This window comes from Pezoporus wallicus, unplaced genomic scaffold, assembly GCF_028554395.1.
Source record: "Pezoporus wallicus isolate ANWC-B61680 ecotype Strahan unplaced genomic scaffold, APGP_CSIRO_Pwel_v1 contig_1181, whole genome shotgun sequence".
Taxonomy (NCBI): Eukaryota; Metazoa; Chordata; class Aves; order Psittaciformes; family Psittacidae; genus Pezoporus; species Pezoporus wallicus.
Genome location: NW_026641428.1, coordinates 2,929,222 through 2,946,173, shown reverse-complemented (window position 1 = coordinate 2,946,173; position 16,952 = coordinate 2,929,222). Strand labels below are relative to the sequence as shown.

The 16,952-nt window shown below is 36.7% G+C and overlaps 1 protein-coding gene across 7 annotated transcripts in view; it reads right to left on the bottom strand.

The window, feature by feature from the left end:
- Window positions 1–12,947: 12,947 nt before the first annotated feature.
- CSRNP3 (cysteine and serine rich nuclear protein 3) overlaps window positions 12,948–16,952 on the bottom strand; it is a 100,719-nt gene continuing 96,714 nt past the window's right edge. For all 7 annotated transcript variants that reach the window (XM_057423751.1, XM_057423756.1, XM_057423750.1 and 4 more), the window contains one exon: window positions 12,948–15,093. In XM_057423751.1, coding sequence (XP_057279734.1) covers window positions 14,050–15,093 — 1,044 coding nt within the window. In that variant the 3' untranslated portion in view covers window positions 12,948–14,049. The remainder of the gene's footprint in view (window positions 15,094–16,952) is intronic.

Sequence of the window (16,952 nt, the reverse complement as noted above, 5' to 3'; positions counted from 1 at the left end):
CAAAAATTAGATATAGCAGTGCATATATACATATATATACACAGAATAACTAGTCACCTAGTTGTTGTATTTTGTGGTCAGTTCTAGCTGTGGAAAGGAAAAAAATATTCTGTGATTTAAAATTGTCTTTAGGACTTTCATTTCTTGACTTTTCTGGCCTAACATAGGTCAATAGTCCAAAATTTATAATACACTAACATGGTGGGTTTTTTACTAGTTTTACTAGAGTTTTGCTATTTTTGCAAGCACTTTTTTGATACATATGTTCCCTATCTGTTTTTTAAAGTATGAGTGACATTTTAGTCTGTATTTTTACAGTACTTGGTACAACAGCAACTCAGTCTTACCTGGACTCCCTTCTACCCACCCGAAAAGAGGTAAGCAGAGGAAAGTATTTACTTTTTTTGTTTTGTTCTGTTCTGTTTGGAGACCTGAAACTTCTGTGTCTGCATTAAGGACTGCGATTCCAAATATGCGCATATACATATATATGTGTGTGTATAGATGGGTATAGTACAATTTTAGAAGAGCAATAATCTTTTTTAATATTATGTATCTGATCAAGATTGTAATATCAGATTGAGATGTTGGGGGCTTGATTTCAGTGGCTGAGTTGTCAGAAGTATAGCCAGTCCTTTGAACTTCTTGTGCATGGATCTCCTTTGAGACTGTACTTTCTACCAGATGTTTCAAGGAAGGGACATATAGTATTTTTTTTTGTGTCTTAATGTATCTCCTTAATTTTTCAAGTAGGGATTTAATTGCTAACACATTCTCTCCAAAACTGCACTTGTGTCAACAGGACAATAATATTCCAAGTAGTAGTTTAATATTATGATGTTAACAAAACAGGATTTTTATTTGAAAGCTTTTCTGCATTATAAACATTAAGCCTTCACTTTAGGTTGCCCTCTTTAAAAGTTTTGGAAAAATTATATTTATAAAGGTAAATCTACAGTATCTGTCTTTTATAATGTAAATGTTAGCTTGACTTCATAAGTAACAACTTTAGCATGTTTTGCTTAGTTTCTCCCAGTCTGAGGGAGACATTAATACAAGTTTACTATTTTTTAGAGGAACAAAAAACCTTTCAAAAGTAGGGCTGGAAACAAGAAGACAAAAAGAAGAACAGAATAGGAAGGAGGTAGGTGGATAGGGAAAGAGTTGTATTGCAAATACCACTGACTAGACTGTGTTCTGTCTAGACTGCCCCTTCGTTTTTCTGGGGGGAATGAGGACGATGATTTAAAACTTTTCAGCATTCTATACAGTGACTACAATTACATGCTTGTGTTCCTGGGTTCAGCAAACAAAAAAGAAAATCCCTTAAAAAGCAAACGTCATACTTCTGCCCAGCCCTCTTTCCCATGAAATAGTTTTACATGATGGAGATTCTCATTGATCTCTTTTGTGTGGGGAAATTGCATTTAGAAGTGGTTTAGAATCAGATCAACATTTATATTCACACTGAAAAGCTAGAAAGTGAGAATTCATCTCTTAGTGCAAAATAAAAAATAGAAATGACATATTTTCTGACAAGAACCACATCTGTTACATAGGATACAGCAGTGTCAGGAATAAAAAAAGCTTGTGGGGAAGGAATAAGAATTGTTTAATTAATAATGTTTATGTTACTTAAGTGTGGTGGGAAGAACATTGTCAGGAATGGCATCTACACAGGAAATGTATGCAGACACTTAAAAGAGTTCCAGTGTTAGAATCCTAGTGTTGCTTATGTTTCTTGATGATTTTCACCAAAGTTCACTGAATTAAGTGATTCGAGTGCCTCAGTGCTGCCTAGATGATATAGGTGTGGAAAGTGTATTTGCTTTCTTTTCCATTTGGCTAAACCTTCCGTACTTCAGACATGCACTGCTGTCAGAAAAAAGATGACTGGTTGACAATGGGCATACAAACAGAGAAATCATCATGCCTTGTGGCTGATAACTCCTCAATTGACAAGCTGCTAGCTACTGTGTCTGTTGACAGGGAAGACAATTTTATACTTTTTTGGTCACTTTTGGTATAATTGCATCTGAAAGCTGCCCAGTAAAATAACATTTATCCACATATATTACCTTCCATCTAAATAAAAAATCTTTGCTTTAGTATTAACCCTTACTTTGATCTTACATAATTTCTATGAGATAGTAAGATTTGTAATTTATCAGGGGACAGCAGTTCATAATGGCACAGCATACTTACCTAAAACGTTGAACTGAGCTACTACTCTAGGGCCAGGAAAGCCTGACTGTTAATCCTAGAGCTCCTGTGTATATTTTCAAAAGGGACTGGAATGTGTGATGAGGGAGGAAAAAGGAATAAGGGAAAGCAAGCTAGCAAGCTCAGGGCAAATCAAGGCTGCTACTTCCCTGTCTAGGTAACTGAAAATTAAGAGCTGAAGGCCACCTATTGACTTACTCGAGGCCCGTGGTTAAAGTGCAGATTTGTAGTGTTTTTGCTGGCTGTGGGACAAAAACTGGTTTCTGTGGGTTGGCTTGGCCTGCCTAAAAGCTGGACTTCTGCTTTAGCTCTGCCAGGAGCAAAGCCTAATTGCTGGCAGCAACTAGGAGCAAGGAAGATGGGGTTTGGGGAAAAACGGAGCCATGCAACGGCCAAGAGAGATGAAGGGCAGCCTGTGCCTTTGATGTGAAAGGGAAGGAAAAGGCAGAGGTGTAGCCAGAAAAGTAATGCGTAGCAGTTCCAGTGTACATTCCAAATACTTGCTTGGGACCAGAGTCAAAGGCCCAAAGGAAATGCTAGAAAAAAATAGAACAAAAAATGCTTTTTGCATGGTCATTTCCTGTATAAGTGGAAGATCTCTTTTGCAAAGGCTGGTGGAAACCAAAATGGTTTCTGCACTCTGTCAACATAGCTGCATTTTGAATGCGCATGTGCATATAAAACTAAACCATATAAACAAAAGCTCATGCAAGCTAAATCTCATTTTAGTATCAGAAACCAATAGATATTTGTTGGCATAATCCAAAACACACTTTAGTAATTATGTAATAGAGAAAAATTCATTTATTGTTGAAGTCCAGGGTGGTAGATCACCATACCTCAGCCAGCTTAAAAAGCAGCTGAATTTTCCCTTGGGCTAGATTCCACCTTGTAGCATGTCACCCTCCTTCTAAGACTCCTTTCTGTCTTGTTAGTAGGGAATTTCTGTTGAAATGGCTATTAAAAATATTAACTTTGTTTCTTCAGCAAATATCTTCATTTGTCCTCCAGACATAATGGTCATAATACACATTGAAACATGTAAATCATAAGCTCTGCTCTAAGCTAACAAATCAAATTTAAGAGGTTGGATTTTTTGGTTCTGTTTGGTTTGGTTGATTTTTTGGTGGTGGTGGTTTTTGTTTTGGGGTTTGTGTGTGTGGTTTGGGGGGGGGGGTGTGTTTGTGATTTTTTTTGTGTTTTTTTTTGTGTTTTTTTTTAAATGCTGGATTACATATCTAAAAATCAACTAAAATCTCTTCAAGTACATCACATTATCTAGAGCTCTTCTTGGGTGAATGTTAACGTCATGCAGTAGTATGCTGAAATCAGTTTGTTGCAGGAGGTTCTCTGGCTCTCTTTTTAAGCTGCTTTTTTTTACTGCCCTTTTTAATTTGATGCACTTTCAGCAATGTTATTATGCTCTTTCCCTATGGAGGGGAAAAAAGAAGTACTACTACATATGTAAAGAACTGTACATCAATCAGCTACGTAAACTACTGCAGGTTACCAGTAGAGCCAGCATTAAGTGTTAACCTTCATCTCATCATGCTCTCTTATATATCCCAGGAGTAAAGACAAGTGCTGAAGAAGGCTTGCTTTCAGGCAAGGACAGCTCAGCCTTACTCCCAACAGGACAAAGCAGGTCCTAAATGTTCTGGGACTTCAGGGCCTCTGGGGCAGCTCCCGCCCATGAACAAGAGGCCCTGCTGGTTGTTTGTGGCTCTACCTGGTTATGACTCCGTTAACTGCAGTGGGACTTCACCAGCTCGCCATACCTGAGGATTTTGGTTTGGTACCTTGGAAGAAATTGCTGATTTACAATAGTGTGAGTATAGGATTACATGAGTACTATTAACAGATCAACTTAGAACTGAACCTTAGTATTAAGTCTTCTTACATCTGCATTGACATCCTGTTGTCTTGAATTATAGAACACTGATGTTGAAAGTTGCTGCACAAAGTTTTTGCCTTCAGCATGGCTTAGCAAGCCCTGGAGCAGCGCTGCTAACCATAGCTCACAGCAATGCAAAAAGCAGTCTGATAGCAGCTGTTAACCTATTCCGTTCTTTATAACTCCTAACAAATTAAAAACAAATGCTACCTTGAGTCCTGTGACCACTTCTTTTATACTCTAGAGAACAAGGTCTGATCTTTATCAGGCTTTGTAAATACATATATTTTAGCCATATGTAATTTCTCAGTAATGCATAATTAGGGACAACTTATCTTTTACAAATGTACAGCTTACCTTTACTAAATATCAGAATAAAAAGATTAGAGACCTGTGATGGTTAAGTATTTTCATAACAAAGCAATGTTGATCAGCAGTTTTCAAAATAATTACGCAGTTGTCCTGAAATGTACCAGTAATTCTGTATATACCATTACAGCCGCTGAAATGATTTGTTGTATAAAATTACTGCAAATTGTCCACCAGAGAGAGCTGTTGCAAAATTTATTCCAACAGCTGTTGAAAATGATTCTGTCATCAACTTATAACCAAAATTATTAAATTCACTGTGATAGGTGCAGCTGAATCATGTAGTTTATTCCATTGGCCAAAGAAAAGTGTAGGCACTAAAGTGCGACAGATACACCTAAAAAAGCATTTCTGTTGATTTCTTAAATATGTATATGCTGATTAAATAATAAAAAATAGAAAACAAACCAAAACCAAACCAAAACTGTTTCTCCTCATGCTGTCACACTATGAGGAATGGGAGAAATGCTTGCGCTTTCAGAGTGTCTTCAGAGGCTACGCAGGCCTGGGGGAGGAGGCGCAGTATTGATTCCGGCTCTGTTAGATGAGAGGAATGTCTCATGACTGTATAGTTGAAATAAGATGCACAATGCACTGGCAGCCACGATGTAACGTAGAAACCTGTTTTACTTCATTGCAAACAAATGGACAATATATATTGTACAATATATAATAAAAATACAGCCGATACAAGTGCCACTAATTAACAAAGAAACTAAGGTTAAGACTTAAAAATGCTCATTTTTGTAATATATACACTGCAGTAATAAGCCACAATAAATACATCAAATTCCATATCATTCATAATAAATACTGAAAATATAAATACAGAATAGTAATACAGTTAATTTGAATAAATTATTACAACATAAGGTCTAGGTTAAGTTCTGTTTAATATTATTGTAGCTTATATTACCCTTTGGCATCTTTGATGTTACAACTTGTTAAAAAATAAAAAATAAAAAGGAAATTAAGGAAATGTGTAGTTCATGAAGTTTAAAATTATTTCCATGTACATTTTAAGATTAACTTTCTTTCCCTTTGCTTCTTAATGGTTTATAAGCAGCAGTCCAATTAAATATGTTGCTTTACTGTTGAGATCTCCGTAATTTTAGTATGCAAGATCATCTGCAATGGCAAATGTTAAGTACTTTCAACATAATTACTTTCCTTAAAAAATTAGTGAAGTTAGAAGTAACATACAAATTTCAAACAAATCGCTGCAATTACACCACAGTTTTACGGGTCTCATCTGAATGGATTGCATGTCTGAAAGACCATCAACTTTTGAATCCAACATGCTTCTGAATCCAACATGTGGTGTACTATTTACCACTTGTCAACAAAAATTTCAAAAGCAATTTTATATTCTTATGGGAAAATATATATATACAGAGAGCAATGAACTTCCCAAAAGACAGGGCTGGACTAGACAGTGCAAATGTTATGTACTTTGTTAAAACAATGAGAATACTTTAAACATTAAAAAAAAAAAAAATGGAAGAAATGTTGGTTTTGTTTGTGTTTTTACCACAATTGCTGTATGTATTAACAGTAGATGGGAACAACTCAAAATAACCAATTGCCATGTCTTATGTTAACAGGTATTAATCAGTACATTTGTATTAATAATTTTATTTGTAAAAGGTTATTACACCAGAACGCAATTTAACTTAAAAGATCAACTTTACTAAGACAATATTACAGGCTGAGGCTCTTAGGAACAGATTTGAAATCTACAGATTTTAACTATTTTTGCACTGTTAAATGTCTAGCGTTTATTTTACATCAAACACTTTTTTAACATGTTTCACAAACTACACTTCAGACGCATTTCCATAGAAGTGCCTACAGTCAGTCAATTAAAAGAAGGGCCCAGTTGCTAAGCATTGTTTACATGGGTGTTATTATGTGAGAACCGAAGTGGCGGTATTTGTGTGAAATGGTTTGAAAAAAACAGCATGCTTGCTTCTGGTTTATGTTTAAGAGAACCAGCTGCCAGTGCACACAATGATGCAATCTTTTCAATAAGCTGAAAACTCCTGCTCAATCTGTGTACCAGAGACTCACAAATGAATGGCTGGTTCTTTACGGTGATCTCCCAGTACCCCAGCAAGGTATTAGGTGCTATAATGTACTAAGTCTCATTTGAAAATCCCAAGCTAAAACTCTAAGAAGAACATCGATTTCTTTTTCACTTTTTAGTGTCTCTTTTTATCTGAGAAAGGGGTTATATTAGAAGTATGTGCCTGGGAGTAGATATATATAAAACAAAACGATATTGAATGTGACTTCTCAGTTGACACAGGCAAAGAAAAGACATGGTAGCAGTGCTTCTAGGGTGTTGCTTTGCTTCATGGTTTTTACCCCATGCTTTTGGATAACAAAGTATTTAATTTTGCCTGTATAAAGCTGGTATGGAAAAATGACACTTTGTGTTTGCACTGAGTTCGTTATTGTTTTAAAACATATTAAATAACAAAATTACTATTATGGTCTAATATGGCCAAGCTTGTAGTGAACATGCATATACTTTTCCATCCTTGCCCTGCAGATATTTTCTTTTTTTCCTTTTTCCCCCATATATAATGTTTTCTTTTGTCCTCTAGAAGAATAAAATTGTCCTCATCAATCTACCTCTTGCTTTCAGCCTTCTTTTCCTCTAAATTGCCCTTTCTCATCCTTCCCTTAACCTCACTCCAGGGTGTATCCACCCATGCCTCAAAACAAAGGATTATCTTGATCCTTGTCTTAGAACAGTGGTGTTCCTTTATCTTCCATCATTTTTCCTGTCCTTCGAGAAAAGCTAATCCAGTCTTCATAGCTTGTTAGAAAAGTGCACATTTGCAGGCAAACATACATGAGGCCAACTTCTTTTGACTTGGTTCTATTTGACATTAATTCATAAAATACCTCAGTAAAGTGTCATTGCTAAGATTCAAATTAAGATAATTGAGTAAATACATGAAGTTTGCCTTCTGACTCTTTTTTAATCCCCTTGCCCCAGCTTTGGATGAAGGACTATCATCTCAACTAAGAAGCAGAAGTACAGAGCATCATGAATACGGCTCTCCAGTCAGATGGGACCTTCTGTGTAGCAGGTATCATCCTAACTTTTAAGGACTATACAGCAGTAGAAACAATACACATTTAACTTTTACTTTTTAAGATTTAACTCACTTCTGTTTTATAAAAGGGTGGGTTTAATTTATTATTTCTTAAATTGGAAAAAAAAAAATTGTAACAGTAGTTTGAAGAAACTTTTTGTTCTCCTAAATGACATTTTTTTGCTTTTAATAATCTTGGATTTTCATCCTGTACTGGGTTGTGCTGTATCATGAATGACATTCTTCCCCTAGATCTACAGGCCCCAGGACCCAACAAGGATCTCCTACTAAATGTCTGCAGCCAGTGGGGTGGGTTTCCTTCCTGTTTGTGTATAGGGAAAGGGAGAGTCTACTGACCCCCCAGTGAAATTGCTCCATCATGCCTCTCATATTCAGCCAATGGGGGACTATTTTTCACCACAGTTTCAATCTATCTACATACTAATGTAACATAAATGATATATAGCACAGAGGACATGAGAGCTGCTTAATGATCCATTTTAATAAAAAGCCTTACTGTTCAACAGACTTTTGCCAAACACTTAAGATTAAGGGAGGAAGGAATTCAAAAGAAAAGACTAAAGCTGCAAAACAGATATTTCATGAACTGGATGTTCTTATAAAATTCTTGGTATCAGCTATTAGGGGTAGCAGAAAGTTCTCAAGGATAGCTTTCCTCCTTATATGAAAACAATACACTGGCATGTTTATTAGCAACAAAATTAAAAGCTGCCTTTGATGAGTGAACAGAGATGGTGAACAAGAAGCACTTACAAAGAACTTGAGCCTGTGCTCACTCAGATCTCTTTACAACTAAATTGCACTTGTTCATCACTTCAATGCTTGTGTTTGGATTTCACACTTCTGGAGAAAATGACAATTCATAATTTGCACATGGACAGTAATCACAGAGAACAGCAAAATTAAGGATTAAAAAATGGGAACATTGAAAAGGCAAATACTGAGAATTTTTTTTTTTATACCAAAGAACATGTTAATGAACTAGACTCTGTTTTGAAAATAACAGTAGCTTTCTACCATTTTAAAAAAATAATCAGATTTTTTACTTTAGAAATAAATTCTATAGAATATATTCTCTGAGTTAATTCTAGTTTTCTGAAGTATTTTACAAATGTTCTGCAACCATAATAAAAGTAGATGACAGAACTACTCTTTAGCTTCAGTGGGAAGGCGCAACACCCCAAAACACTTAAGGACTTACCATATCGTCCTCTCTTGTCCCTGTTCCTGACTGCTTCAGAAAATTCAACAACTGGCACAATGAATGTGAGCTTATACAACTCATGGGAGCTGCTTATTTATCAAATGCCTTTTAAAACAATAACTTGGGTCTACTCTTGCTTTCGCTCTGAATAAGGGCACCTGCTTTGCTACAGAACCAGCAGCCTGCATGAGGATTTTCACTGAGGGAGGTCAGCTGGCAAAAACCACCACCACACAGGGCAATAAGACTGCCTGTTGCTGCAAGCTGTGATGTTGCAGGTAAACTACAATCTTGTTGCTCAGATGTTAAGCACTCAACAGGTAAATGTATATTCAATACAGCTTCTGCTCACTATGAAATTTATCATTATATTTTTGCTCATTAACCCTGTCCATGGAAAAGGGAGCTTGCTTTTGCTGCTTCACATTAGCGATAAAATTTCTAGTCACTTCCGAGCTGGGTTGGGCTTTATTGGGAAAGTGACTCAGTCTGCAGTACAAAATTTTAGTTATGACAAAAAAGGAGGAAAAATGTATTTTGCCAGTGGTGTAGAATTAATATTTTATCACAGTATCTCCAAGTACTTTATAAACCAGAACACAGGGAATGGAAGTGACACAGCAGGACAAAGGCAAAACCAGCAGAACCCAGGTCTCATCTCTCTGAGCCTAACGCTCTCTATCCAGTATATCACATTTCGATCAAAGAGTTAGGAACATCTGAAATAAGAAAAAACATCACATCCTATTTTGCATACAAATGTATGTATAGTCTGTAACAAACCAGCTGTTTTGTGAAGATATCTTCCTGATGGTGTGGCAGGGAACGCTACATGATCAGTTTGATAGCATGTTTACTGAAATGCAGCACCCAGATAAGATTAGAAACTGGATCTGGATCAGCTAGCAATCATCTAGTGAGTAACACTACTGTGAATACTGCATCCATTTCTGCAGAGCTTACACAAAAGGCAGGATTGCATTGTTGACTGACTCAGTTAACTATCATCAGCGAGGAGGCTGAATTCTATCTATAGCAAGTGGTGGTGGTTATCATAGCGTAGTCAATGGTCTTAAATAAATGTCAACTGAAATTATGTTTCACTAGCAGGAACTTACGTAAATGAACAACAGTATAACTTTACAAATCTGGAACCTTCTGATCCAAATGGCATACAGCTCATCAAAGGATTAGTAGAATTTTATATTTTTTTTAAAGGGGTGGTGAAGAAATATTAGAAATGTCTACTGACCAGCTTTTAATTTATTAAAGGATGTTCCAGGGCATGAGTTACAACTCTTAGGAAACAATTGCAATTGTTGCAATTTTGTCAGAGAAGTTCTAATTTCATATCTAACCTCAGTTAAAGTTTCATGTATAAATTTTAGCAATGCATTTTTTTCCAAGAGAGGTAAATTTCACATTACATGCAAAAAAATCATCCAGTTTTAGGTGCTGTTCAGAGATATCCTGTGTGAAAATTCTGTTGTAATTTAACAGAGGAAAGTGCTTTTATAGGGCTCATTTTTCCTGACATAGGTAGTGTAATCATAAACTATCTACCGATTTACTGCTGGGCTTCTCAGGAGTGATTAGCAGTAGCCAGATGTGTTGGAAATAAAGCTGATGCAACTACCAGTAAACATTTCCACAAATTATATACTGTGTGAATACAGAAGCAAATACTGCTGTTTGTCATTTCTAACAATATCACACAGAACTAAGCTTACCCAAAATGAAAGGATTCATCAACATGAATATTAACCAACTGGGAAATGGAACACATCATGTATTACTATACGCTAGCCCAGAAAATAACATTACAACATTTCCCATCCCATGATTTAAGTTTATTTTTCCTTATCCTTATTTATCCTTATCTTCTTCTAAATAAAACATCAAAGCCTAATCAAGGGCTGATTCCACTCTCACTTATTCTACAGCCTACTCTAGATTTCACAAATTAGCCTGTTTTGGTCAAGGCTGTGACTCTTGTTTTTTCACTCTAGTCAAATAATACATGCTAGAAAAGGCCGCAGCTTTGTTATCTGCTGATACAGAATTGGCTGGGGAACAGGTTATGCCTGTATCAAAACAAGAGGTTTCTACTGGTTTTGGATTTGGTTGTTTTTGTTTTGTTCTGGATTTGTTTTCTTTTCACCTCAGCATGAGTTTACTCCGTTACAAGGCTTTTTGATATTATTAGCATCGCTACCACAAAATCTCCATGATTATAAACAGATTTGACCTTGTGACTTGTTGCAAGAACTAAACAAAGTTTGGTTGCTTTGTATCCCGAGATCAAATCTTGATCAAAAAACATCAGGTCAGATCAAATGAAAGGTATTACTAGCTACATTATCACCAGGTAGTTGAGACTCTTTTTTCAACATAAATCTTTATTCTGCACATTTTACTTCGTGAGTCCCAGGAATGAGCTACTTTAAACGAGGGAAAATAGTGTAGCACAAGTTCTTTACATAGTCACTGCCTTTTCCACCCTATCTATTACAAGCTACTGCTTGTTATCCAATTGGACAAGCTTTAGGGAATTTAGCTGTAGTCACCCCTGATGCCTGGATGGCACAGAACAAACTTCTGAGTACTTTGAAGTGTATACAGATGCAAATTTAAGGAGGCCTGGGCTCTGAAGCAGGTGCCAATGGAAATATTAAATAACTATCGTCTCAGTATTTTAAAGCTTGCTGAGATGTATTTTATTAAGTTAATCACTTACTGTGCTTGCTAATATTATTAAAGATATTTTTCATGTGAAAGAGCAGGGGAAAGAAAATAATTTCTTATTGCTCAATAAGGGGGTGAATAACAAAACAAAATATTTAACTTTCCCCTGAGAGAAATACCCTGGTAAAAGTGTGCATGATCCTCCAACACACTCTGAGTTAAAAAGCTGCTACTTATTCACAGCTACTGTCCCAGCTCAAGAAAAAAGGGATTTGTGCTTTTGGTGCTGGTGTTGAGTGACAGTGCCAGATTTAAGTCTCCTATTAATGCAAGATGCCTAGATACACAGAGACTTGCTGCATTTGCCCATAGACTGTCTTGAGCAGAATAATATTGTTACTAGATGTAAAACTAACAAGCTTTTCTTTAAAAATAAAGATGGGTATTTGCTGTGTGGAACTGGGGAATACACGTGCTTAACCTGGCTACTCAACTGTTACAGAAAGAGACCACAGTTTCCTTAAAAGGGAACTGAGGCTAAGGAATTGCTGAGCCAGATGACCAACACGCCTGCACTTTCTCAGGAGATGGAATACATTGCAAGTGTGAAATCCAATCCCTAGAGAACTAGGACTCTTCAATGCAGTTCATATAAAACATGTAGGACTTCTTGTGGAAACAAGTAAATAAAGAAACTGTTCCAGCTACTACATGGAGTAAAAATATTTTGCTAATTTAGCATAAAAATGAGAAATTATTTTGCCCAGATTTCATATAAAAACAATTAAGTCAGCTTATTTTTTAAAAAAGCATATTTTAAGTCTGGCAGTTTTCTACTGGAGTACTGTACATGGTGTTTTAAAGAGCTTTTAACCAGAAGAGTCACTGTTACAGAGCTAAACTTTACACTGTGTTTACATGCATACTGTTAACCATATAGATCTGACACAGATAAAAACTAAGACGCTGATCCTTATTTTGACAAACAAGACAGGTCTACATTGCAACCCACTTGATGTGTAATAAATAAATTTTCAGTATTAGAAGAAAAATTTTTAAATAAATAGATTTTGAAACCAAAATAAGGCAGTGCAGAATTATCGTGTAGAGAAAAGTATGTTTCTATGCCAACCAAAGAAGGTTGGTTAATAGATTAAAGGTTGAGATACAGTAGGTATTTTAATTCTCATTTAATTTAAAAACAAATGGAGTACAGGGTAAGGGATATCCCCCCACGATGCACATGCTATTCTGCTTGCAAACTTTAGCAAATATAAAATTTTTGAAGCTATTTTTCTTCACTGAATCTACAGGTTCTTATTTAGACCAAATGATTCTGTAAATTTGAGATACAATTAGAAGTCCACAAAAGCCAGTCTCGTTTCATAAAAACTGCTAAATATTTATGAAATCTAGACACTTCACACTTTAACTTTTTTTTTTTTTCCCATGCTTCGTTTAAATTCTGACCAGCAAGAACCTGCTTTTACAAATTGCCTACTGACACATTCATAAACTGGCTTGGGAAAAAACGTATAGATTTTGTCACAATGAATTTTAAGATCTTATATACACCTCAGAGTCTGGAGCTATGGCATTTCTCCAGAATAGTTCACAGTTCCCGCAGTTAATACAGTACTGCAAAATGGCACTAAAGTGCATAAATAGCTGAATGTTTGTTGAGCTAAAAGGTGCTGTGCAAGCTGAAGCTACTGCTTTGCCTTTATATAAAAGATCATTTTTCTTTGGGGTGGGGGTCCTACTTCTGGAATGCCACTGATTTTAATTTAAATGGAGGATTGTCTACCTTTCACCTTTCTAGAAGATGTAAAACGCCCCCTTTCTGACTCTTCTGTTTTTCAAATATAGCAAATGAGAAAATAGTACACTCTAAAAATGCGCTTCAAAATAATTTTCCAGAAATGGTATTTGAAAAAATTAAAAAAACAAAATGGAAGAATACAAGGTACTCCAGATGAAGAGTGGACATGCTCTTTGTAACTAGCTACGGATCTTCTGCTCAAATGAACATGCTGTTCATTTTTCTCAAAACATGAGTACTAAACTACCATAAATAAAATACATACAGTACAGAACAATTAAAACTTTTTTGTACAGCAGTTACTTTTACATTAAACTTACCATCTTTTCAGATGTGTTGAAAATTAGGACTCTAAACATGATTTTTTCAAACTATCATTTTTAACAATCTTGCACAGGCCCGACAATCAAAAACACGAAGCTTTGATTCAGATAGCTTGGCAGGTTTCACATACTTTAATAGGTAGGCTACTTTGAGATATGTTGGGTGTGGTTTTACTTAGGTGTTTAATTTTTATCAAAAGACAGTTTGATTATTCTTATTTAAATCTTTACATGAACTGGTTTTGTGCAATATCACTGCCAGTGTAGCTTGAGAAAACAAAATGTGTCTGGAACATTGACTGTAGTCCAAGTGTTGTCTACCACTTAAAAAAGTAAGTTTCCAGGAAATCCAGTGTGAGTGCACTTTGATGCAGGAAGTCAGTCCTAGAATAAATTTAATATTAAACAGGTACTGTTTCTACCACTGGTGATTTGATGCACTCTTCGTGCAGTCTGCTCTTTTCTGGGAGATTTAATGAATTCTCAGCAGGGTGCTCCTGTACGTGACTGTCGCCATTCAAAGCTGAAACAAACCCATCTTGAGAAGGACCTTTCAAGTATGAATGAAATTCCACTTGAGGGTGACTTGGCCTATGCTCAGTGTATAAACTGTTACAGGGAGCACTGCTATCACCTTCAGAAGATGAGCAGCAAACAATCACCGAGGGGTTTGCAGAAGGGTAGTGAGGGCTGCTAAAAGTTTCCTCTGATTGCCGTGTGTAGTCAACAAACTGTTCTGAAGTCATGTTGTAAGGCACCAGAGAAAGACTACCATTCTTGACAGCATCCCTTTCTGAGTAAGTCTCACTGATCTGGTTAGCAGTGCCAGCAATGTGGTTCTCTATTTGGTAATACAGATTTGAAGAGTTAGTATAGTATGAGGCATTTTTAGAGTGGTTTTCATGCACAGCAGTTCCATCAGAGTAGCAAAGGACAGAAGGAAGAGGCACCATATCAGCGTGGGAGCCCATGCTTTCTACAAAATCATCTGCTTTTTCTTCCTCCTCATCATCCTCCTCATCTTCCTCTTCCTCTTCATCATCATCTGATTCACTAGGGGCTAAACTCTGTGTGCTAGAATCTGTAACGCCACTACAAAAGCTACTCCCATCTTCCTCTTCCTCCTCTTCCCCTGGGCAGTCCAAGTCCTCGGCTGACTGAGAATGCATAACCGCAGCCAGAGGTTCAGTTTCAATCTCAAAATTTTCTGCAATTGAATATTCAACCGGATGAGGTCCTGGACTCATAGAACTAGTGTGTGCGCTTATCTCACTGTGGCAGCCATTTAGTGTCGGAACTTGCTGCTCTCTATTTTTCTCCAATTCAAGTTTCATTATCGTGTGCAAAAAGTGAGTCCGTACACGGATAGGGTTAAATTCAATTCTACCTGCTGTATTGCTACAGCCTTCTTTAGTGCAACCGCATGGAAAAGACATACGATCCACCTTGTGAAAAAAAGAATACACATTAACAATATGCAGCATAAGCCTGGTGATACGACAGAACCTAGACAGCCTACAGAAGTACAATATGGTACAAAATAGTGTCCTCAACATAAAAAGGCCATGGAACTGTTGGAACAAGGCCAGAGGAGGGCCATGAGGATGACCAGGGGACTGGAGCACCTCCCGTATGAAGACAGGCTGAGGAAGTTGGGGCTGTTCAGCCTGGAGAAGAGAAGGCTGTGTGGAGACCTCATAGCAGCCTTCCAGTATCTGAAGGGGGCTATAAGGATGGTGGGGAGGGACTCTTCATTAGGGACTGTAGTGATAGGACAAGGGGTAACGGGTTAAAACTTAAACAGGGGAAGTTTAGATTGGATGTAAGGAGGAAATTCTTTCCTGTAAGGGTGGTGAGGCACTGGAATGGGCTGCCCAAGGAAGTTTTGAATGCTCCATCCCTGGCAGTGTTCAAGGCCAGGGTGGACAGAGCCTTGGGTGAGATGGTTTAGTGTGAGGTGTCCCTGCCCATGGCAGGCGGGGTTGGAACTAGGTGATCTTAAGGTCCTTTCCAACCCTAACTATTCTGTGATTCTACAGCAGTGAAGTGGGATTCACCTCAAGAAATGCTTGTAAGCACAGTCAAAGCTAACAATAATTCAGAGGAGTTAGCCCTGGAATTCAGCAGTACTCATAGGAACAGCAAGGGACACATACATGCAGCAATGTTACAAAATAAGAAAAATATGTTTCTGCTCCATAGGTGAAAGCATTATACATTGGAACCAAAAAAATATGTAGTTTTTCTATTTATGGATATGCTACCCCTTTACTTCATGTTGTGCTCAAATCCTGGCAAAAGCATTACCAGAAAAGCATCTTAAAATTTGGTAAAAATCATGGAAAATAAAAACCTATTAAAAGAAAATGAATTATATATAAAAAACTTTATGAAGTTGGCAACAGGGACACCTGACCACAAAAAGTAGGAATAAAAGCTGAAGTACATTTTACAAGATATTCCAGTCAACAGCAGATGCAATATTGCAAGTTCAGCAGACTGTGGGCAGAACTTACATATCTCATAATATCTACCTTAAATTCCTAAAGATGTGTCCAAATCCACATTCTGGATAGTTTGGTTACATAGTTTGAGGTCTATGATTTTCATCTACACTGCAATACCCAAACATCAAATATGAATGCAGAGGAAAACCATATAACACAATCTAGTACATCTTCCTCACATGTGCAGATGAAAACAGGAACAGCAAACAGAACGTATTATTTAAAATGGCAGAGAAAGTTTAGCATGGATTTAAGAGAAGATGAAAAATGCATTCAGGGACATTCCTTTAAGGACATTTACAGCTGTACATAGGACACTATGTACAATTCAAAATGTCTTTTCAGTCTGCAGAGGAAAAAAACTACCTGCTATATTAGCAGATGTATTTTTCATTGCTTACATGCAAATTTCTCATGCAGCCATTTTAAGCATCATGCATGTTAAATAAAGTGTCATTTATTGTTTCTCATTGAGTTTGGACTATAATTCACATTTGGGAAGTATGTGAATTGTCTCTAAAATGAAAAGTAATATCCCTTTTTAAGTCTGCAGGCTACCGATTCTTTTGCTGTCTGCAGCTGCCTATTCAGATAAAGGCCAAAGAGGAATATGAGGAGCAGGATATTTGTATAAGAACAAAAAAGACCCCAAACCCCGAGCAACGTATGTGCCTAAATCAATCATAAAATAAAGGAGTTTAAGGAGATTGTTGATATTGCACATTATATACTTATAAAGGTAGGTCTAAAATAACTGGTTTAACATCCACAAGTGTTATTGGCTAATACTTAACATG